The sequence below is a fragment of the Sinocyclocheilus anshuiensis genome, unplaced genomic scaffold (genome assembly GCF_001515605.1).
Source record: "Sinocyclocheilus anshuiensis isolate Anshui unplaced genomic scaffold, SAMN03320099.WGS_v1.1 scaffold1299, whole genome shotgun sequence".
Taxonomy (NCBI): Eukaryota; Metazoa; Chordata; class Actinopteri; order Cypriniformes; family Cyprinidae; genus Sinocyclocheilus; species Sinocyclocheilus anshuiensis.
In genome coordinates this window covers 776579-801403 of record NW_015538011.1, presented here as the reverse complement: position 1 = coordinate 801403, position 24825 = coordinate 776579, and the positions used below count along the sequence as shown (strand labels likewise).

The following is a 24825-nucleotide window of genomic DNA, read 5'->3' as shown; positions in this document are numbered from 1 at the left end:
GTAATAATAATATTTTTTTTGTATGCATTTACTTATTTATTTATAGAATTTATTTATTATTATTATTATTATTATTATTATTCATAGTAGTAGTAGTACAAATGTTACTATTATTATTTATTATTTTCATTATTATATTTATTATTATCACTATTATTTATAATAATATTAAATATTTAATATATATAGAAAGAGAAAATATTGACAAAAACATTGTAAATAACAACAACAACAATATCATGCATGGTAACTATTTTTTCTACTTTTTAGAGAGTATTTATAAGAGAAGTACATAGCTGTATTTATAGAAAGAGGCTCTCTTTCAAGGGGATCTTCATATTTGAAGATTAAAATATGACATCAAAACCCCTAGTTTAAATCACACACACTTAAAAAGCCAATTGGACTATTAGCTGTCACAAATGCATACAGGCCAAACAAACAGGTTTGAACGTCCCTTCAATATTTCACTCCGGCATTGTCCAGCTCGTATTGTGATTCAGAAGGAGTAAACTCACCCAGAGGGGCGACATGTGCCTCTTGTGCTGGTGTGCTGAGATTCGATTCTGTGGACAGAAGCATGTATCGGTGTTAGTTTCTCTCATGAAGTGCTCCTGAACTCAAACTACAAACTAAGACTCGAGTTCTACATTAGCATAACCGCAATAGGAATGCTGCATTGGCTTGTCATGCGGTGTACGGAAAGGTCGTAGAGTGGGCATGATGTCAGCAAGGGGCAAAATGAGGTCACTGTGTCTTTCTCCTCATAGATATCCATATTACATAAGGCAAGGGATTTACAGAGGTCTTGCAAAATACATAGCATGTCACAGCAATAAGACATCAATAGTGGGAGGAAATTTTTACATAAAACAGAGCAACAGTTAAAAAAAAGATCAAGAAGTCTCAGTTCAGATCAGAGGTTAGGGAGAAAAAAAATGCTCACTTTAATATATAACTGGTTCAGATTTAGTCAGGGTTTTATGTTGATCATAGAAACATAATGCTCATAACAGCAGGCAAGCAAAACAGCCAACTCAAGGTCAGCCAAAGCCCATTTCATAGTAGCTTACAATCAAAGGCTACACTTCTATTGAGACACTCCACTCGATTTCCTAAATGAAGTCTCCTTTTTAAAGTGTGCGTATGTGAGTGTCTTTAAGGGTGATGGTTATAAACCTATGCCAGGTCTACCTCTAAGCTCAGAGAGCGAGTGAGAGTGAGCGAGAGAAGGCATGGCACCAGTGAGTGGGTGAGAAATAATCAGCAGGATTGTTTGGCAGAAAGAGAGAGGATCAGCGCTGGAGGCCTCTGAGCTCCCCGCTCCATGCATTACCGCACAAAGATAGCCTCTGTGCTCCCGCTACGTACATGCACAACTTCTTAAGAAATTGCACGTTGTAGGTGGAATTCATCACAGATGTATTGTTTGTTTGCGGCTGCAGCTGGGCAAAGACCTCCTCAGGTTTATGTCCAGGTATCTCAACGCAAATGGGTTAGTGCTTGATGATGAAAGACTATAAATTTACATCAAAGACATCTGTGAGTCTCTGGGCTCCGACTGTCACAAACAGAACTATAAATAACTGGCAGGGGGTAAACATAGGTTGCAGAATGAAGGAAACCATTGCCCCCTGGAGGACACTAAAGTACACCCAGACTTAAAGGAAAGATTTAGGAAGTCAATATACTTTGTACTACAATAAAAGGTTGTGGTGCAATGTATAGCAGGTTTAAATGCCAATGTTCCGTACCTGAAAATGACGCACGGTGAGGCCAGCCCAAAAAGTCCAGTCCAACAGGTGTGCTCTGGGAAAAGAAGTGGTCTTTGAGAGAAACAGAGGGGAACTGCTCTGGAGAAGTGAGGGAAAGTCTAGCACGCACCTATGAATGAGATACAAGCATGCTCATTATAATTATTAATAATAATGAGTGAATACATACATATTTGCTATTTATAATTTTCTACTACACTAGTAAATTTACTATTTACTATGTATGTGTATATATATATATATATATATATATAAAAGTACTGACTAAACAGTAAGAAACCGTGTATATTATTAATGATAAATTAAAATTAAATAATTAATTTAATAAAATAATTGTCTGTATGTCTATATTTATTTACAATGAAAAGCACTGAAAAACAGAGTTAAAAAATTACAAAAGTAATAATAATCATCATTGTTATTATTAATAAATATTAAATATAATATATATATATTTAATATATGTACTGAGAAAAACTGTGTAAAATAGTAATTTTAAATGATTTAGATTCATATGCTCATTTGAGATTTCTGACAGACATCGGAAATAGTGAAAGTGTACGGACAGATTTTTGTGCATTCAGGCAAATTACAAGAAACGGAAGAGAAATTGGAAATCCTAAAGGGTCTACAAGGGAATGACTCCAAGAGTACAAAACAGGAAGAAAGCAGAACAGGAGAAGAAAAGGTGCAGTGGGAGATGCTGATGGTCGGGTTGTTCTCCCTTTTTGATGAGTTCCTTACTTTCTTGTGCTTCTGAGATGTTGGTGTGCTAAGCTGAAGCAAACTTTGCCGCGTGTTAACCTTCTTTTTACAGATGTTCTCCACATCAGTCAACGTTTCATATGAGCATGAGCGCCGATGTGTTTCGGGCGAATTGTTCTTCCTCTCCAGGTCAAGCGCTACCTCTCTGATGCCCTGAAGAGACACGGTCCAACCGTAGAGGTCTGAGATGGGTCTGGGTGCAGCTTTACCCTGCTCTCTGGACTTCACCCGAAGCACACATGCACTTCCTTGTTGTCTTCTCTCTTCTGACTGGATGGCTGGCTCAGTACTGTGCTCTACATGCTTTGAGTGCAAATTTAGGTGGTTATTGTACAGTACATGTACATGTCTTTTGATGGATGTCATATATTAACGTTTGGTAACCATTAGCGAGATATTTACACTGCACTACACTTTTTTATACTTTTCAGTTAAGACATCATTATACTGTTAAAAATATCTCTAATGTATGTGTATTTTGTATGCACTGGCAGATTAATGGATTACTGTTCAAATGTTTGGGGTCAGTAATATTATTTCAGAAAATTATTTCTTTTATTCAGCAAAGATGCATTAAATTAATCATTAAATTACATGAAAAATTTAAAATGTTACTATTTCTATTTCATATAAATGTGCTTTTTTCCTCTTTTTTTCTCCCAGAAAAAAAAAATGTATCACCGTTTCCACAAAAATATGAAGCAGCACAACTGTCTTCAACACTGATAATAATAAGAAATGTTCCTTGAGCACCAAATCAGTATATTAGAATGATTACTGACGGCTCATGTGACACTGAAGGTGGAGCTTTGCCATCACAGTAATAAATTACATTTTAAAATATCTTAAAATACAAAAGTTTTAAATTGTAATTTTAAACTGTAATGATATTTACTTATTATGATTATATGATTTCACTGCTTTAACTGTATTTTAAATTAAATAAATGCAGTCTTTGTAAACATAAGATTTTTTTTTTTTTTTTTTTTTTTTTTTTTTTTTTTTTTTTTTTTTTTTTTTTTTTTTTTTTTTTTTTTTTTTTTTTTTTTTTTTTTTTTTTTTTTTTTTTTTTTTTTTTTTTTTTTTTTTTTTTTTTTTTTAAATGGTAATGGTTTCATTAAAAAAAATCTTACTGACCCAAAAATTGTATAAATGCACAATGCTCTTACATTCAATAAACAATCTATGAAAACAAACTTTAGAATATTTTACAGCTTCATGTGAAAAAAAAAAACGTTTGCAGTGTAAGCCACACTTTTTGAAAGGGTTCACTACATTATTGTGCCATGGATATATAGACAATGTGATCGTAAATGTTCCTTGTTAGCCACTAGATGGCACTATTTTTGAGAAGTGCACATATTTCTCTGAAAGCTCTTTAGTATTGTGACTTAAACATGTAACAACCCTTGTAAATATCCTGACTGAGTCCAACTCCGCAACAGAAAGCAGGAATGTATTTTGAAAAATGCACCATAACTATCCACTTTTGCTTTCACATATGAAGAGTCTTGGGAAAAATTTTAACTGAAGTAGAATTACTAAACAGCAACGCTAAATATAGAAAGTGAGCAAATCACATAGCAATCCTGTTCAAAATGTTCAAAGGACACATCTAAGCTCTCCTAACATCATAAACTTCATAACTGCCTTTGACTCACCTCTGGTTTGTTGATCAGGGATGCTGAATTCAGGCTATTTTGAGACTGGCTGTCTGAACTGCTGTCCTCTAGTAAGCACTCAGAATCAAAAGAGTGGGCTGTAGGGAGTTGTGCTGTCCTTGGCTTCAGAGACGTCGGTCTCAGAGGTGGATCGGAGAGACCGTCAGTGCTCACTCCCTGACCGAGCGAGTAGAGAGAAGATGCAACGGATCTCGAGGGGTAACGGAAGCTCCTCTGGTGTGTCCAGCCCAGACCGGGACTGTGAGGTTTGGGGCTCATGGGCCTCGTCGGAGTATCAGTGGTCTCAAAACAGCTTAATGATCTGGTCCAGGTAGGTGACATCTGGTTTGCGAGTGCAAAAACAGTGGGGTGTACAGGTGATTGTGACCTATCCTCAACATTGGCCTCAAAGCCATCTACTGAGACCTCAGAATCTGAGTAAGGGGCACAAGGCAGCTCACCACCTTCCAGACATTTACTATCATCAGACTGAGGTCCAGATTTCAAACTCTGTGAATCAGAATGGCACTGGTTCATCAAACTCTTTTGAGAAGCTAGTGAGCTGTTAAGTCTGGACCTGTTCTGATGAGCACAGAAGGCACAATCGATATGGCTCTGATGTATGGACTTGTCACAGGTCGTCCCAGGAACCGATAGAGTTCTTTTGTAAAGTTCTGCTTCCTTAGAGCGTTTCATCTTCCTCCAGGACTGCTTGGTTTTTACCTCCTCGTTCTCTGACTGTGAAATCTGCTCCTGGTTGTCCCTCTCAGGATATCTGGACTCAAACAGGCTAGACAGAGACTTGTGAGCTATCGCGAGCTTCATGCGTAAGTTTAAGTTGTCGGTACTTTTGCTTCTTTTTTGTTGCAGTCCCTCTGTCGTTGGGGAAGCTCTACATTTCAGTACATCTCCATCTTTGTGCTGTTGCTGCTGCTGATACAAATTTTGACATTGTGCATACTTCTCTCTATTGTGCAAGTTCAAAGAAAAAGCTTCTTCAAAAATATCATCATTGGAGTGGTCAACAAATTTTGAAATGTCTGTAAGATGATCTGTACTATGAGAAATAGGGGTCTTGTACAGTGAAGGGTTGGATTTGTTACGTGTGAGAGACCTATTGTACTTCACCTCATTCCGTTCATCTCCATACTCGTTGGAGTCCTTAATTTCTGGATCAACCTTGTTATTGCCTTTGTGTTCCCATTTGATCTTGCGGAATGAGGGGATTCGAGAAAAAACAGAAAACACAGAGCCCTTCCCTGATTGGGTTCTCTTATTTCTTGCAGAACCATGAAGACTAGATGATGATTGAGTGCTGTCCTCCATCTCTTCGCTGTTGGTACTGGAGTCAAGGTCTTGTGACACAAAACTGGAAACACTATAACCATCACTGCTATCAAATCCATTTGATAAAGAGCTCATTGTTTCTCCAGCATCTGGTTCATTCATGACAGTGGCTACACTGGCTTTTGTCCACATGGCAGAAACGTCCGTATGTGGGCGGGTTGTGACGTCATCACAAGAGCTCCATTCCTCATTGAATCCAACTTCTGATAATGGACTTCCTCTCTGTTGCTCCTCCAGTCCCTTTTCAGTCACAAATGAGCTTTCTGGAGAACGGTCCAACTCCAAAATGGCCTCTAAATTAGTGATGGGTAAAATACGGCAACATGTAACAAATGTGTCCTCGATCTCCGAGTTGTGCAGTTGCAAAGATTGCTTACAAAGAGGATCAGAAGTTTCACATATTGAATCAGTGCTTTCAGGAGAGTTTGCCATGAAAGTTTCAAGCTTTCTCTCCATGTTTTCTAATGCATAAGTATCATCGACCTTAAGAGAGCCACCAACCAGTGGTAATATGCTTTTCTCTTGGACGAGCTCCGGATGTTTGTGTGCAAGCAAATGGCCAATATGCGAAAATTCACAGTTTGTAGAGTCTGCATTAACCTCTCCATGTGTGCTGTAATGGTCATCTGTGTGTGTGGGACTCAAGGTTTGCAACACTGCAGTTCTGCTTTGACTGATGCCGTCTGTGCCCTTGAGCTGAAATCCTCCTGCTGTCTGCTCTCCCTCCAGTGCAGACAAGTGCAGCTGGCAATCCTTTCCACCACAGCAATCACAGAGCTGCTTTAATATAACATTTCTATAGCTGCTACATTCATTAAATTCAGAAGGTTTAGCAACATTATCTTCGCCATTCATTGCAGTCCTCATTTCAGGTGCTTTAAAGGGAGTGGCCTGACTAGCAGGGGCGCTATAAGAGTCACTGTCTTTGCAATCACCACCTTTTGAAACTAAAGATCCAGCATTGCTGGTAACCCTGCAGTATTTTTGCAAAGAATTGGGCAAAGAGATCTGTTCACCTGAGGCACACTCTTCTAAAGTAATGGCTTTAATATTATTATTTGTGTCTGAGCTGTATTCATTGTTTCTACTGTTCAGCTGGAAATAATCAAAAGGAGATTGAGCATTTGTGAAAGGATCAGTACATGCACTAGACCAAACATCAACATCCGGCTCAATTGTTTCAATTGACTCATTTTGCCTTGCTTGTTTGTCAGACAGGGTGTCGAGTCGGCAAAATTGTTTGGAGGTCTCTGTATATTCTATAAAGCAATGTGCTACTTGTTTGCAGTTCATATGAAGGCCATCACTGAGCTCAAAGCAATCATCTGTGGGGCTGACTTGAGATTTGTCATACGAAATCTCAAACAGACCAGCCAGAGATTCGACAGGACTGTCTACAGGACACCCATTGGCTTCAGCTGTCTTCATGTCAGGACACATAACACTCAATGACTTGAGCCTAGTGTATTCGATGCATCCCGAACTATCAGAGTAAATCACTGACTGCTCTATTGAGGGAACTATTGTACATTCTTTCTGGTACCCTTTAATAATGTGATGTGTTTTGCTATCCTTCTGTGTTCCTTCTAAAACGTCACCATCATTGGTATCAAAAGTTTTAGTGTTAACATAAACTTGTGCTTCAGTGAATTCACCCTGTGTGTTACAATTAATTCTACTATTAGGGCACTGATGGGTTTCATAAAAATCATCCTCAGGCTCATGTTCCCCTGAATAAGTTTGTCCACTGTCCTCTAAACAATGACTGTCCATGTGATAACTACTAATTGAGTAATCCTTTTTTTTAGTGTGCATTTGTAATACTGGGGCATTTTGGTAACCACAATGAGGTCTGGCCTGCAGATCTGACTGTTCTGAGGTCCATTCATTGATCACACGCTGATGCAATGAGTCTGACACTCCAGCAGAAGTTGCATTAGGCACATTTGAGAAAGCTCTCTCAGCTGCAAAACACTCACATTCAGAAACAATAGGTGGGGTGTCATTTAAGTCCTGTTTTTTTAAATTTAGACTGTTATTATTTTCGAAGTTCAAATCGAGTTCTTTGTCAGTATCCTTTGATGAAAGCCTTCCAGAAGTTTTCAAGGCTGGATTGACTTCACAATCCATGCAAACATCCACGCAGTCCTGTTTTAATTGTCCCTTTTCATAAAAAGCCACTGTGTTTGAAATAAAACCAGAGTCTGACTCGGTCACAGTCCATTGGGTGTTCGTAGAATTTGCCTTAATGAAATCAATTTGTGGTTGTGTGTCTTCTACTGAGGACTGTGATTGGCTGTGTTCCATTGAAGTTTGTGATTGGCTGTGCTCAATGAAGTTCTGTGATTGGTTTTGTTCAGCTAAATCCTGTGATTTCCTGTGATGTACGGAATCCTGTGATTGGCTACATTCTACTGAATTCTGTAATTGCCTGTGTTCTGTTGAAATATGTGGTTGACGCTGTTCTACTGAGTCCTTTGATTGTGTGAGTTCTACTGAATCTTGTGATTGGCTGCACTCTACAAAATTATTTGATTGGCTATGTTCTACTGGGTCCTGTGATTGGCTGTGTTTGATGAAATTTTGGGATGGCATATCTTCTACTAAGCTCTGTGACTGGCTGTGTTCTACTGAGTCCTGTGACTGGCTGTGTTCTACTGAATTCTGTAATTGACTGCATTCTACGGAACCCTGCAATTGGGTGTGTTCTACTGGGGTCTGTGATTGGCTGCATTCTACAGAATGCTGAGACTGGCTGTGTTCTGTTGAGTCTTGTGATTGCCTGTGTTCTACTGAATTCTGTGATTGGCTGCTTTCTACAAAATCCTGTGATTGGGTGTGTTCTACTGGGGTCTGTGACAGACTATGTTCTACTGGGTCCTGTGATTGGCTACATTCTACAGAATGCTGTGACAGGCTGTGTTCTACTGAATTCTGTAATTGACTGCATTCTACGGAATCCTGTGATTGGGTGTGTTCTACTTGGGTCTGTGACAGACTATGTTCTACTGGGTCCTGTGATTGGCTGTGTTCTACTGAATTCTGTGATTGGCTGCATTCTACAGAATCCTGTGACTGACTATGTTCTACAGAATCCGGTGATTGGCTGTGTTCTACTGAGTCCTGTGATCGGCTGTGTTCAACAAAATCTTGTGATGGCCTGTCTTCTGTTGAGGCCTGTGATTGGCTGTGTTCTGCTGAGTCTTGTAATTTGCTGTGTTCTGCTGAGTTATGTGATTGGCTGCATTCTACAGAATCATGTGATTGGTTATGGTTTGCTGAGGCCTGTGATTTGCTGTGCTCTACTGAAGACTGTGATTGGCTGTGCTCTACTGAGGGCTGTGAATGGCTATGTTTTGTTGACTCCTCGGCCTTCTGTTCAATAGGCTTCTCAACTGATACAGACTCATATACAAAAAGATGATGTGATACAGATAAACTGATCTTATTTTCATCAACACCCAGCTCATGACAGTCGGCATCTTTACTATTCACAACAGATGCATTAGAAATCAACTGTATTTCAGTGTTACTACTGTCAATATCATTTTGCAGTAACTGTTTCTCACTTGAGGTTATGAACTGTATTTGCAGATCATTGTGTCCTGACTGAGTGTTCGTGATACTTTTGTTAATTTGATCCCATTTTGATTTTCCCTCAAAGGTGTCAGCAAACTGAAACTTGGCTCCATCACCGTCTGTTAAGGTCAATAATGAGTCATTAGCACATGGCTCAGTGAGTGTTTGCGGTTCCACAGAGTTCTCTAATGCCAGTAGAGGTGTTACTACATAGGATTGGCCATTCCTTGAAGAAGAATCAACTTCAGGTTCCGCTGGAAAATTGCTGAAAACCTCCTCACATTCCAGAGCACCCTTAGCTTGAGACATTCCAGTGCCATCAACTCCCATGTGCATCACCCCCATATTTCCAGTCTGTATTTGCAATTGCTCTCTATCCACTGTTCTACAGAGACTGTCAGCATGATTGACAGAATGATGCTGTTTTGTTGAAGAGGGATTTCTCCCTCTAACCAAAGGTGACGGTTTGACAAATGGAGAGTGTGAGTCCAGATGACCCACAGAGCAAGATCCAACCTCATAGCTGAGCGGTGTCCTGCAGCAGTCCTTAGTTTCATGACTCGATTCAGAGAAAGTGTCACTGGGCCATGAGTGTGTGTCAAAATATCCCTCTTTTGTGTCCTGTGCTGCTTCAGGAACCGGCTCACACCATTCCTGATGGTCCTGTTGCTCTCCATGCCCCTCCTGCTGAGACTCCCCATCATCCAGACAGGCTGCCTCACTCCCAGAGTCCTCTAAAGCTGGGGCCTAGGAGGACAAAGAGAATGTGTGAGTTATTTTGCTGTTCTTAACAAAGGGGACTTTATTTTTCTCAAAGTAAACAGTTTATAAGTGACATCAGTGAGGCGATTCAAAATAAGAATTGAACAATTTGTTGAGTCTTTTTTTTTTTGTCTGCAATCAATTTAACTCTAAAGAGGAACATATGTTTGTAAAGTTACCCACAGAGGTATGATGATCATTCAATTACTCTTAAATTCTTTCCCCTCACAACTGGAACTAATGTGTCACTCAACCAGTCCTGATTTATGCAGCTAAATCAAAGCTCTTTAGGAAGCATCTGCTTATATGAAGCATCTGATCCATTAGCTCATTTGTACAAGGAATTGTTTCCCATAAACAAAATTGTACATGATGATGAACACACAAGAGCATAACAGATTGTATGAGTCATTAACATCATATTAGCACAAACAACGGGGGAACAAAAAAATGACAACTGACGAAAAAAGAAGCTAATAAAAAGTAATTGACAGCAATACAACAGATTGCATATACTATAAGTAACACCATATATCACAGTTAATGGAGAAAAATGCATTTGTAGCAGATAGTGTGGTTACAAAAATCTACCTGTAGGGACTAACCGGACCATACTTAACAGGAAAAAACCTGACCCCATGAGCTCCACTCATAGTCAGTAGGCTGTGGAAAGGGATGGGAACCTGCACCAGAGCAGACATTTGCGCTGTCATCCAGCTTAGGTCAAACATACAAACAATCCCCTAAGTAGACCACCAGCCAAGCTGCTGTTCGCAACGCACTGTTTTTTTTTCCAGCACATTCCACAATCCCTTCTTATCAGCCTCATAACCCACTGGTCTGTATACCAGTAACTAACCATGTCTCCAATCTAGTGAGCTCAAAAGATTGTAAAAGTAGACAACAGACTAAGTCAGTCTGCTAACGAAAAAGATGAGAGCTCCCTGTCGTACCCTGCTTGTACTTAATAATTGAGGGGTCATCGGGCACAGCACATCTCTAGGTAATCCAGACAGGTCAAGCTACTCCAAACCCTTCAGGTTAAATTAGGGAGGACATTAAGAAGAATGGCTTTAAGTACAGCAGGTAACGAAGAGTGCCAAATACTGCACAGTCTTTGTCAATGTAAACAATAAATGAATCTTATGCTTGACAGATAGACAGACAGACAGACAGACAGACAGACAGACAGAGAGATAGATAGATAGATAGATAGATAGATAGATAGATCACAGATCACAGATTAAATAGCATTATGCATGAAAGAAAAAGGATTATAATAAAAATGTAATATATACATGCACACACATACAGAATACAACTAATTTTATAGATTTATAAATATATATATTTATTTCATGCGTGATGCTGTTTTCTCATTTTAGAGATGTAAACAAACTCCCTAATGTTCAATATCCTATTAACTAAACATACGTTTTACTTGTTTAACAGTGTTTATCAGTTTATCAGTGTCAAAACTATGACAGAGCACATAGTGGTACAACATAAGCCAAGCGTAAAACCTGTCCGCATTGGCCTCAGCCAACAACACGTCATCTGACCCCATTCAGGAACCAGAGCTTGTTTTGCCAAATTGATTACAGTTGAGTTCTCTAAATGGCTTAACATCTTAACACTATATCATAGGCTGGGCAGGAGAATGGGAGGATTGGGTTTGTGTTAAAGTGTGAATATACAATATACATGGTATGCGTATAAGATAAAAATGGATAGACAGAGACAAAAAAAGCACACGTGATTGTGCACACAGGACTGCTACTGACCCTTAAAGCCACTTGACACGCTACATGACATGCCTGATAAATATTCATATATTTATTCACAAGATATTCACAGTCCTTCAGCTTGGTTCATATTTTATTTTCACTGAAAAAGTTTGTCACTCATTAACAACAAGCCATCTTAAATATACAGGGTTAATAGAGGATCTTTGGGACATTTTTTTTTTTCCCAATCATCTATATATAGTAACTTCATGTCAAAAAAGTTGTCGACCCCATGTACATCCATGAAAACTACAGATTCATTTTACATGAAAAATTAGATGCTTCTTATAGCCTTCCTGCTATGTAATTTCCATTATAAGTACATCAGACATAATTCTTCAGCAAACAACAGTGCAAACAACGCTATAAAAAGAAATTATGAATAACTAATAACAAGTAAAAATAATTAAAAATGCAATCAAAGTCTCAGTATTTTGCTGCTAACCTGTCGTAATAATAATGAGGTATACACTCTCAGTCATTTAATAATATCCATATCATTACTTGTGTGGCAGAACAGATTGTTCTGATCTTAAGTCCCCACAGTGTAGTATCTTAAAGTCACTGGAACATTATAAAAGAGAGAGAGAGCGCTCACTAATGAGATACACTGAGAATACACTGTGAGCTCAGAGTGCTTTTGCTTACATCATTCCTCATGGGTGCAGGATCAGTGCACAGTCCAGAGACTCCAGACTGAGCGTCTGTTTCCTCTAACCCTAAAGACATGCAAATGTAACATCAACATACTGTATGCTTCTGCACTTGCAGTGTGTTGAGGTCATGTGACAGTGTAACAAGTAGCATGCTTTATATACTGTTGTTTATTGCCTGATGTTGTAACATGATTTAATAATTAGATTCAGGGGGAAAAATTGCCCGTGCATTTTGACAAAGTTTGACAAAGCAACATTCTCTGTCTTCCACATCACATTGTTTTATTTATGCATCTATTTATGTATGCATTGTGGATTAGAATACAAAAATAAGAACAACAGCCAAGTCATTGAGATGAATAGGATTGCTAACAATATCTTTCTCCAGGCATTATAAACCTCCTTAGTTTAGATTTATGAGGATTCATGATTCAGGAGTAGTGGTTTGGTTTCAGGGGAGGGTGGTTTTAAAGTCAGGAGGTGATTGAGGTTCCGGAGGAGGTTCAGGGATGCATCGGATCGCTCTGGCACAGTGAAGTGCTGCAATAACAGGATCCTGCTGCTCTCCCAACATGAGCATGAGCTCATCCCATCGGGGAGGCCAACCACAGAGAGGGAAACACACACAAACAGATCTGCATACATGCAAGGATGACGTGTCAGGAGATTGTGGGTAAGTTGCTCCGCATGAGGGCTGCTCTTATTTCTAAACATAGTGGTGAGGAGCACAGAAAGCAGATTTAACACAGTGAAGGTCATATACCATCAAATCCAAGATGTGCAGTAATATCCTGAAATATGTGAGACTTTATATATAATGATGAGGTCATCAAAGACCATATCTTCTACCAGCTTTCTCATCAGATGAGAATTTGACCTGTGTATTTGAAGTAATAGTAAAATAGTAAGATGTCTTTGCAGAAATGTTTGCTTTAGATATAATTTCACCTGAAATGCATAAAACCCAGTGGATATATTTAAGAGCTTTAGCTTTCCAAGTATAGTGGAGCCTTCATGTGCACTGCTGTGCATAGTAAGTGGATGTGGTGATTTAGAGCTGGTGCACACACAACTGCGATCCTCTCTGTGCCAACTAAATCAGCTGAATTTAACATTTAAAACCACTAAATCATTCCAACACTTCATCATTTCCGTCGGTTCATTCGAAGATTATCTTCCAGCTAACTTTAAGGTCATGTGCTCACTTTGGAATACCCCATTTGAGCCATTACATCTGCACCAAAGGTCCTTTTATCAGGCATTTCTCATTTAGCTTTGAAGTGCAGGATCTGCAGGTATGAGGCTCCTTCTTTCATGCCAAAGTATTATAAACATGACCGGCACTCTATTTTTTATTATTTTTTAATTGCACTAGAAGTCTAGATCAGTTATTCACTGTAGAGTATCTGAGGCTTTTCAACTGCACATTTACGCCAGGTTCTACTCCAGTCATTGGTAAGTGTGTAATTCAGCGTGACATGCCTGATCTACTGAATAAGTGTCCTCCAGAAGCAGCATGCAACACACAGGCTCCATAAATCAGATCAGTGTCACGCACATCACACTTGCATACTGAGCATGCGGTAAATTTTCAGAAGATGTGCACACTGTCTGACAGACAGTGAAGGTCAATGCTTACTGTTGAGATAAATCTAATTCAGAGATTGCAGAGACAACAAAGAAACAGATTTCATATCAGGCATTTTCAACTATGCTTGCATTTTGACAATCATAAAACATGTTAAAATTACTTTTTGATGATTAGGCTATATTTTCATGGCAGTTAATACATCTCAATTTACATGGATTTGATCATGTGATTTACACCCTGTGCCTTTCACCTGATTTACCTTAAGTCAGACTTTTCTCACAGGAGTCTGATAGCAGAACATAATCTCCCAGTCTGTTTGCTTTCCAAATCTGATGATCATATTATCTAAAATCCCTCATGATGCACTGAAGCACAAGAGGTTAAATACACCCTCATCCCCGCAATTTCTCTAAACTATTAGGGATCCCAGATAAAGGGCACTGCATGTTGAATCAGCAGACCAAATAACAAGTACTTTCTTGTTCCTAATGAGGAGGTGATGAGCAGCTTATGCAATGCTCCCCTGCTGAGAGACAGAACTTAAAGCCTTGCTCTGATAACTCTCAAAGAGACACAGAAAAATGCACAGGGAAAAGACCTTTGCCCTATAAACTCATACAACGGTTCCCTGATCCCTCTTTTCCATTCTAATATGCAGAAGCTTGTTTACCAAACAGAATGAGATATACTTTATCAGTGGTTACATAATCTAAACAGACACAATCGCCAAAACACAAGGGAGCTGTTTTCCCCAAAACAGGTTCACAGAGCAGGGACATAACACACAACAACACATCCACTGAACCATAGCTAAATACTAAATGCTATATGTAAAACAAAACAAAAAGCATTTATTTCTTTATCCCTACATGGTACATATTACCTTAATGGTACGTATTAGTACTTTAAAAAGCACATTAGTACCGAATGTGTACACTTAAGCCCCAGTGACAGTTTGTACCTTTTTTTCTGAGAGTGTATCTATGATCTATGACCTATGATCTCAAGAACCACTTAAAAAGATTCCCCACAACACTTGTTTTAACTAGCATCCAATTACTACTGCATGTTGTCAACCCTGACAAAGATATAGAGATAATGTTTAAAATGATTACAGAGCTCTTATGGCCAAAAGTCATAATATATGAGGACAATCTATTAAGAAAAGTATAGGCTGGGGTTTAAGTGTGTGTGGGGGGGTGCACAACACCTCTACTTCACACTGGGTAGCTTGTAGCCTCTTGGAGTTGGTTTACATTCCTGTCCTCTACTCTGGGGAAATTGAAAATCTGCCCACATCTATTATAAACTGTTTTGTTTTTTTCTGAGTGAGACTTCAGGAAGACGCTGAAAATGACTCATTGTGAGACATTTTAACAGTATTAGGGCTTTGCATAACAAAAAATGTTTAGCTGAGACCTTCACTTGCATGTTCACTATCAGTTCTTGCTGTCATGTTATGCTACTCTAAATGAGATTGTTTGGAAAGGCCATATAAAAGCTGAAAGCTACTGAAAAAAAATACTTAAAATCATTTGGTATGTCGTTTGCTTGCATTTACAGACATCTTGTACTAACTACTTCTGAGCTTCCTCATGTGTCACATGCCACAAGACTTCAATTTCACTAAATGTTTTGCTTAATGAAGCATATAAATCTCTCACTGCTCTCTTGTTTTTTTTCTTCAATTAATTTGCCCGTCTATTTCCCTGTCTGGCCAAGTGTAATAGAAGCCGATGTATTGAGTAACTGAGTGTGGTATGTAATCGGCATTCTCAACCCTGTATGTCACAGGAATCGGGGGCCTAGAGCATCAACACATGCACATACACACACACACACACACACACACACACACACACACACACACAGCTATCAGTCCCAAACAACAACATGCGTGCTAACACATGCATCCACATCCATACTTTTACTCACGTCTAGCTCTGACATGCCAATGCACTGTGATCTAAAGAGAAACCGGATAATCAAACTGCCCCAGGAAAACACAGATGGGAAAAACAACTCCCATACATGTGCAATCTGATCGTTGATATTCCTGACGGGAGAGCAGATTGGGACGGATCCTCTGTAACATTGCTCTTCGCTTGAGAGCGGTATTGTTTGGGAAAAGTGCTGTTTCACGGCTTTCATTTCAGCTGGGGGTACAGAGATGTACAGTAAAAGGCCAAATGTCAAGGCAGTTTATGTTCATAGCATGCAGTTTGACAACTGATTGATTAAGCTGATGACTGCTTATGTCAACAAAATTATGGCTGAAATGATTAGGAAGCGGTTATGCTGACTGAGCTCCTGCATAAACTGCCTACATTCCCATGCCAAAAAGGCAGAATATGAATTCAAAAGAATCTCTTTCAGAGAGAGCCGGGCTGTGGGGATGCATTTATTCACAACCATAATCTGACTGATGCTGTGCATGACATATTCCAATTCGACAATGCCCCTCAATGAGTGGTTCTTACAGCACAGAGGAGGCTGCTGGAAGAGCTGAGTAACACACAAGGCACTGCGCTTAAACTGAGCTGCAACTGCAGAGCTGCTTCAGGACGCTCATTCTTCATCTGTATTCAACATCCCATAAAAACAGCTTAGTCTGCTTTCCTACCAGTTTAAGAAGTAGGGGACATGATGTACAGTGGCTCCAGGAAATATTTAAACACTTCAAGGGATAGTTCACCCAAAAATGAAATGATGATTCTGTCATCTTTTCTTCACCGTCATTTCACGACAAACCTGTATGATATTCTTTCTTCTGCAAAACACGAACAAAGATATTTTGAAAAATGTTGGTAACCAAACAGTTTTGGTTACAATTTGACTTCTACTGTATGAAGAAACAAATACTCAAAATATCTATTGTGTTTAGCAGAAGAAAGAAAGCCAAACAGGTCTGGAATGACATGAAGGTGATAAAATGATGACAGCATTTTCATTTTTGAATGGACTATCCCTTTAAATCACAATTAAGATAAAATGGGAATTATGATGTGAATACAAAGAAAAAAAGTAAATATCACTTGCAAACAGAATATTGCCAATATTGTCATTTATTTATTTATTTGATTATCTGTGTTTATTTAATTAATTATTTATTTATTCCTAAATTCAAAATTGACAATGTTTATTGTATTTAGTAATTATTTAGTAATTATGTGCATTTACGATACATAAAATGCTAGCTATGAAAGTAAGGAGTCTGCCATTTTATTCCAAAATGTTAGAAATCCATCACTGTGTGCAACACAATGCATAAAAAGGAAAAATTATTAATTAATTACAATACATATTTTTTAAGAGATTTGTTGATAAGTCCATGTTTTGTCATTTAAAGTTTAACAAACATCTACAGTATTTGTGAAATACTTTGCTTGACAAGTATATTTCAAGAATTATAAAACGAATGCAGTGACATTTATACATTTTAAGTCTTCAAATACATTTTGGGGCCACTATATGGAAAATGTGCTGAAAGCATACATATCTTGGCTCATATTCCTAAGATTTTTGCATGCATGAATGTGGATTTAAAAACCGGAACACTGCTAGTGACAAAACTTTCCTGCTCACTGACTCACTGGAGGCCGATGTCAAAGGGCTTCCACCCTTTGCAGTGACAGTAACTGTAAATTGTTCTCATTCTTATTTAAGTTAAGTTAGACCCTGATCAAGCTGAAAAACTACTTGCCTTGCTGTACCACTGAAAACCTTTTTTTTAAACAGCACCTCCCCAAATCCATGACAACGCTGAAGACGCTGCCAATGCTGCCTCCCAACTGCGCCAGGCCACTCACGCACACTAATACGGCCGTTGGTGAAGCTTCACTGACTCAGTGGGAGAAAGTCCAGGCAGTGATCTAGGCGTCCTTCATTTAATCAAAGACATATGTGATCTCAAGAAACAAGCCCAAGGATACAACCAAACTGCCATTATACAACGCTTGTCAGACATTTGACACAAAAAAAACACACTTTGTTTGATACTAAAAGAATCAAAACAGAACAAACTTAATATAATTCATGAAAGCAAATGTATCAGATACTGACATGCTAATATTATCTGCTATGACACTTTTCATCTAAAACTTCAACATATTTTTCACCTAAGCAAATATTTCAAAAATGTTCCTTTGAACTCAACGCTGTCCTCTTTCCAAGAAGGAGCTACAAGATAACCTATTAAGAACAGCTTCAAACGAAAATGACCCGAATGTCATAACTAACCACAATGACAGCGCAATGTTAATCTGTTCCAACAATCCGTAACCAACGCAAAGCTAGGAAAACAAACTGAAGCACTCTTACCTTAAAGAAGCTTCGTAGGAAGTATATAACACTCAACATTGTGAGTGTGTTGAGGAGGGGACGGCTTCAATCCTCTTTCACTCCCCCTCTAACCCTCTCTCTCTCAATCCTCATGTCCTGTTGAGAGTTTCTCCAGCCCGTTCCGGCCGCATGCTTACTTGTTGCTATTTAGGAGCGCTCTAAGACTCATGGCACAGCCAGAGAGAGAGAAAGCGAGCGAGAGACAGAATGAACCTGTCATGCCATGCCAGTGGTTAAAGTTTCCTTTAACAATGAGCACTCCTCTGTTCAACTCAGCTATGTAAAAACAACCGTTTTAGCCAGAGAATCATTTAACCATTTCACTTCTGATCCTACAAGCATCTTAAAAGGTTTAATTACGCTGTCTGAGGCCAGTCTGAGGTACAGCATGCAAGTCGGGCTGTGGTGGATTAAAAAGGGTGTTGTGGATGGGAAAGCATTAGTTCATTTTATTTTCTTTTTTTATATTGTTAGGTGAGTGTCTATGAAACGCCCAGTGTCTGTGCTAATGCTTTAATCTTAAAACTCCCACCCAGCAACTGTACCTGTGGTGTCTTGGTTTATATAAACACTAGTGTGAAGTAAAACTAAACATCACTTGGCTGTCGCTGCAGTGAGGTCAAGTGGGCACACGCTCTCCAAAGGCCTGGTGTTATCATGTGTTTATGATAGAGCTGGGAAACATATTGTGGGAAGGTTTAACCCATGAGGAGAGGACCTGCAGTGGAAAGTGTTTTTTGTCCTATAGCAGAGGTATACTTCAACCTGAAGTATGCAACTTCTGTGCAACTAGTGTCACCAAAAACAACTAATGACTGTTTCAATGTTTCTCCGCTCTATACATATAGTCCTGCCCCAAACTGATGCCATTGGTTGTGCCAGTTTGGTCAAGATCAAACAAACAGAGCGGACCCACTTTATATTAAGTGGCCTTAACAACTATGTACTTACATTTAAATTAATCATGTAGTACAATGCACTTATTGTGTAAATACATGTTTTTACATTGTACTTGTGTTTTTAAAATATCTGCTTGTAATTACATCTGTAATTAATTTCTGTAATTACATTTATGATTACACTGTTGACCCATCCCTTACACCTTAACCCGCCCTTAAACCTACCCATACCACCAAACCTGTCCCTAACCTTACCCATATCCCACCTCAATAGCAGCAAAAGTGTTTTGCAATACAATATGACCACAATAAGTACATTGTACTTGTTTTTTTATGTAAGTACATAGTAGTTAAGGCCACTTAATATAAAGTGGGACCAACAGAACAATCCTTTGACTTTGCCACAGACCCACAGTTGCACTTTTTAGGGAAATCAACCTACAAATAGTTGACATATAGTTAGCTACTAAGCTGCAGTTACCTGTGAGGGGGCATATTATACACTTTGTAGCATTTTACTGATTTTTTCCTACAAAGAAATAACTTAATGTTTTTTTTCTTGCACCAAAAACTATTTCTCTAAATACTGAATAGCTGTGGTGAAACAATGCACTCGGTTTCTCGATGTAACTGGAATAAAAATGCGTTCATAGCATTGAAACCTGACCATCAGGTCATTGAATTTAATCAATGTTTGCTGAATAAAAGCATTAATTTCTTTCAAAATAAAACTTTTGAACAGCGTGTAGTTTTTTTTTCTTTCTTGCCAAAGATATATTAGGTTAGGTATTTAAAGACTCCTATAAATGCATTTTTATATTTAATTAATCAAAGTGTGTTAATAGAACCTACTCGAATTCAAATTATTGAATCAAAATGAATAATTTCCACAAATGGCCAGGATAAACTTAGAGGCAACTTTGTGTTGTGAATGTTAAAGCATCTCTTTGCTAAAAAGTAAATCGAGTGGATGAGGAAAGACACATTTTGAGTAATATATGGGAAGGACAGTGATTCCAAAGTACCATATTACTGCTACAAAAGATTTCACATCCAAAGGGGCCAGTTAAAATCATGTCAGTGTAAAAGTAATTTGAAATGACAATAGCATAATGTTAGCAGGTAGGTGAATAAAACTACAGTATCAGGATTCTCATTTCACATTATTAATCCAGCTTTGAAATAGTGTAGAAGTTCTTGACAGAGGGCGCCCTCTGCTGTACAAATGTGGAAATAAAACTGAGGGGAATGGAAACTATTATGAGGATTTATCAGACTATCAATTACCAAAAGCAAACAAAAAAGCACTATTTTATCTAAAATCTTAGAAGCTATAGGCATGCCAGCCCATTTTTGCACACCTGCCAGCTAGAAAACAGGATGGCAATGTATCCAAATGAAGAAAAGAGTGACAAGTATTAAGAGTTATAACCAGACTGTAAAAAATGCAAATTACTGGCTGTTGATCAAATGTTTTTTGTTCTATGGTTAAATTATTTCACACACAAAAAGCATCAGCTATTGTAACCTAACAAAGAGCGTCTTTTATTCTCTGTTTTGTCTACACCGTTTTGGCTTTGTTCACAGTCTGCTGTGACCACAAATCACCGCCTGCTGCCCACAACAACGGACAATTCAGTCAAACTCCTCAAGCCCGTCCTCTGTGTCTCTGCCTGTAGACTCCGCTGTTCCCTGGGTGACAGCAGCCTCCCTCGGGGCTATTCAGTGTATCAACTCCCTCTGGGAGGTAGACGGTCGGGGCAGTTGGCGACGGACCGGTAGCTCTAGTGACCGGTACCCCTCTATCTCTCTCCCTCACACTTTTCTCTCTCTAATTTAGTTTGACACTGTTTAGTCGGAGGCCTTTCCTGAATGAGGCCATTGTGAACAAAGTGACTGAATGACAGTCACGAAGGAGAGTGTCCGTTCCTCGATTTCTCGCACTTTAGAAGATGAAGATTTCCACAGCATGAGCGAGATGGCGGGACTCTGTCAAGAAGCTTTGTGTGGGCCAAGGAGAAGCTTATGAAATTCTCATAATGGATATGAACTCTGTCAAGAGGCTTTCGAGAGACAAAGGGGTGGGAAGGCAGTATGCCGGGAATCGACACAAAACGCATTATAATTACAAAAGCAGCTGGAGAGCACTCAGCTACCCAGCAGATCACTCACAGCAGACTCCCACCACGATTCTGACAACTCAGCACAGCTATAGATATAAAGGCACTCAAGAAAACACACCCACACTGAAATGTACACAGTGGCCCATGCACGTGGTCCCAAACGGAAGCTGTAGTGAAAGGTCAACATTTATATAAGCAATACAGGCACTGCATTTAACTTCTTCAGGAAATTAGTAGGCTAATGTTTCATTCTTGCAAATTAAACATATACGGTCCTTTCCATATGTCCCCGCTGCCTTCTTTTAAAGTATCAGAGGTACAAATCCAGTGTTGTTTTCCTTTTATTCAATATTCAATAAACAATTATCTCAAATAAAATTAATACATAATATATACTGTATAGTATATACAAATAATAAAGAATATTTTTTAACCAATATTAAAGGCAATATTTCACCCCAAAATGTTGTCATCATTTACTCACTTTCATGTTGTTCCAAACCTGTTTTTCATTTTTTTCATTTTGGGGTGAACTATCCCTTTAAGTATTCTGGAGTATCTGCTTTTTTATAAATGGTCTTTCGTATTCTTGTTTATTTAATGTTTATTGCTATTAATATTTCCCAAATTTTGGGATAAACGACAATAAAACATACTTTTTTTATCTTGGGAAAGTTATTGATAACACTTCCTTTCACTAAGTTAAATTACAGACACATTTCCAATGTTTTTTTTTAACTAATCTAATTTACATTTTTATTTTCTAAATTGTCATTTAATTTTTGTTTATTTTTACTATATTTAAACAACATTGATACAAATTCTGTGAAAGTTTAACACCTCATTTTACTACTCATTTACTGAAAAACTTTAGTTTAAAGCTTGGGGTCTAGTGCTATTTCATGCATTCTGACTTATTTACACTGTTAAAGAGTTGGATTCTCATGCTAAACATCGTCAAAGTAAAAAAAAAAAAAAGTTTAGGAAAGTTGTATGAGTTGTATGAAAGAGTATGGCCCTGTATGACGTCATAAAGGGCAAAATTTCTCCCACTTCTCCCGGAAGAGCACGCACACATCAACCAGAGTGAGAGCAAGAGCACGGCATTAACATGCTTCATTCGTTAGACATAGTTAATTTAAATGAATCAATTTTTTGTCCCTGTTTTATTTATGTCGATGGCACAGCTTGCAGACGATCGCTACGCAAAAGCTTTGTGTGCTTGTGACTCTTTAGCTCCGCCCACGTCACGCCTCCAGGAGCTTGACTTTTTCAGAGAGAAGCTGTACAGCTGTATCTGTCTTTTATAGATCTGATAAAACTAAAGAATCTTCAGAGATATGAAGGATGCAATACTCTAAGTTTAAAGGGTTAATTCACCCAAAAATGAAAATTAGCCCATGAATTACTCACCCTCAAGGCATCCTAGGTGTATGACTTTCTTCTTTCAGACGAATCCAGTCGGAGTTATATTAAAAATTGTCTTTGATCTTCCAAGCTGTTTAATGGCAGTCAGCGGGTGTTACAGTTCATCAGTCCAAAATAAGTAAAATAGAGCGCATCCATCCATAATAAAAAGTGCCTCACATGGCTCCGGGGGGTGAACAAAGGCCTCCTGTAGCGAATCGATGCGTTTTTGTAAGAAAAATAACCATATTTAAAACTTAGTAATTTAATCTAGCTTGCACTCACTTTTGTAAACGGAAGCAGTTCCGGGCGGATGACATATGAGATCGGCGCTGCACATGCGCCGCTCAGAAGTGACGAACGCGGAAGCGCAGGGGAGAGATCAAAACAAAACAACGGTCACGAATTAGAAGTACAAAACGAGGATTTGTAAAGAAGAATGTCTGAGGATTTTGATATAAGCCAAGAGGAGACTGGTTTTCCTTTGCTAAAGTAAGGAAACTTTGCTTCTTTTGATCCTGTAAACAAACTTTGGTTTTCACCAGACTCACCAGTGCATGCTTAACGCTAAACTCATACGTCATCAGCCCGGAACTGCTTCCGTGTACAACTGTTGGCGCAAGCTACATTAAAGTGATTATTACGTTTTGAATATGGATATTTTTCTTACAAAAACACATCGATTCGCTACAGGAGGCCTTTGTTCACCCCCCGTGGCTGTGTGAGGCATTTTTTATTATGGATGGATGCGCTTTATTTCACTTCTTTTGGACTGATGAACTGCAACACTAGATGACTGCCATTAAACAGCTTGGAAGATCAAAGTCAAATTTGAATATAACTCCGATTGGATTCATCTGAAAGAAGGAAGTCATATACGCCTAGGATGGCTTGAGGGTGAGTAAATAATGGGCTAATTTTTCTTTTTTGGGTGAACTATCCCTTTAACATGTGAAACTGTGTGTGTTATGTCCCCTTTAAGATTTTGAGGCCCTATGTTGTACAGTATTGTGGAAAATGCCATAAGCCTGACAGAAGCCTATTTTCACAGGTTCATGTTTTAGAACCGATACGTTCTGTAAGCTTCATGGACTTCGTTTCATAGTATGTCACAGTAGTCACTTGTGAGACAAATTTTAAAAGCATGTGGCATGAACACCCTGGCCTGAGGTGTCCAGGGTCACAAAACCTTGACATGACACACGTTTAACATGACCCTTGTGTGGGTCAATTACATGACGTGACAATTCGTCTGATAGGATCATGTGTTCTCAGTTGGGACGTGCTGTGTTTGTGTTTTTATTTGTTCTAAACAAGCCGGTACCTTTAAAAAAAAAACATCAAAACAACCTGTTTAGGAGTTCCTGTATGCAGGACATTCAGTTATGTAATCATCTAAACTCCACCAAAACAAAATGTTTAGTCTATGTCGTGATGTCATTTCTTTTATCAGCAGCGAATGTTTTCAAATGTTAATGTGAAATTGTATATTTTTTTTCGATAAAATACTTTCTGCTATCTCAGCTCAATGTGCAGAGACGACTATCTGTAAGACATCTGCAGGTCGCTTTCCCTGAAAAATGCAACACTGTTGCTCTGTGGTGTCATGGTCACGGTGTGTGGAGGCAGGCAGGACGACGAGGACGACAAGGATTCCAATAATACTTTTAATGTAGACACAACAAGGCAGATTCAGGAAGGTGACAGGGTAACATTCACAATATCCGACAAACTGGAACACAATGGACAATAACTGATATAGGGTGGATAACGAGGGGCAGACAGGTGAGCACAATGAGGTGATTAACTAATAATGAGAACAGGAATGACCAAATAAGGACACAGAGGGAGAAACCACAATCTACCATCCACAGGGGTGTGACAGATCGCCCCCCTCGCGGAAGGCGCGTCCCGCGCCGTAACAGTATCATCGGGGAGGGGGGGCGGGCGCCCTGGAGGCTGGTGCAGGACTGGAATCGGGCGGAGACAAGGAGAGCCTCCAGGGCGGATCAGGGAGCCATGGCGGAGCAGGATACTCGGGAGGCCATGGCGGAGCAGGATACTCGGGAGGAGCGGGCTCTTGAGGGCGCTCTGGAGGAGCGGGCTCTTGAGGGCGCTCTGGAGGAGCGGGC

General features: G+C 39.0%; 1 protein-coding gene across 7 annotated transcripts in view; it reads right to left on the bottom strand.

The window, feature by feature from the left end:
• LOC107677765 (rho guanine nucleotide exchange factor 4) overlaps window positions 1–24825 on the bottom strand; it is an 86257-nt gene that overhangs the window by 36880 nt on the left and 24552 nt on the right. For 4 of the 7 annotated variants that reach the window (XM_016472788.1, XM_016472796.1, XM_016472848.1 and 1 more), the window contains 4 exons: window positions 4202–9874; window positions 2520–2843; window positions 1755–1884; window positions 519–566 (listed from right to left, as the gene is read on the bottom strand). In XM_016472788.1, coding sequence (XP_016328274.1) covers window positions 519–566; window positions 1755–1884; window positions 2520–2843; window positions 4202–9874 — 6175 coding nt within the window. Of the gene's footprint in view, window positions 1–518; window positions 567–1754; window positions 1885–2519; window positions 2844–4201; window positions 9875–18243; window positions 18437–24825 lie in introns of those variants that run through there. The other 3 variants (XM_016472803.1, XM_016472810.1, XM_016472830.1) reach the window with 3 other exon arrangements.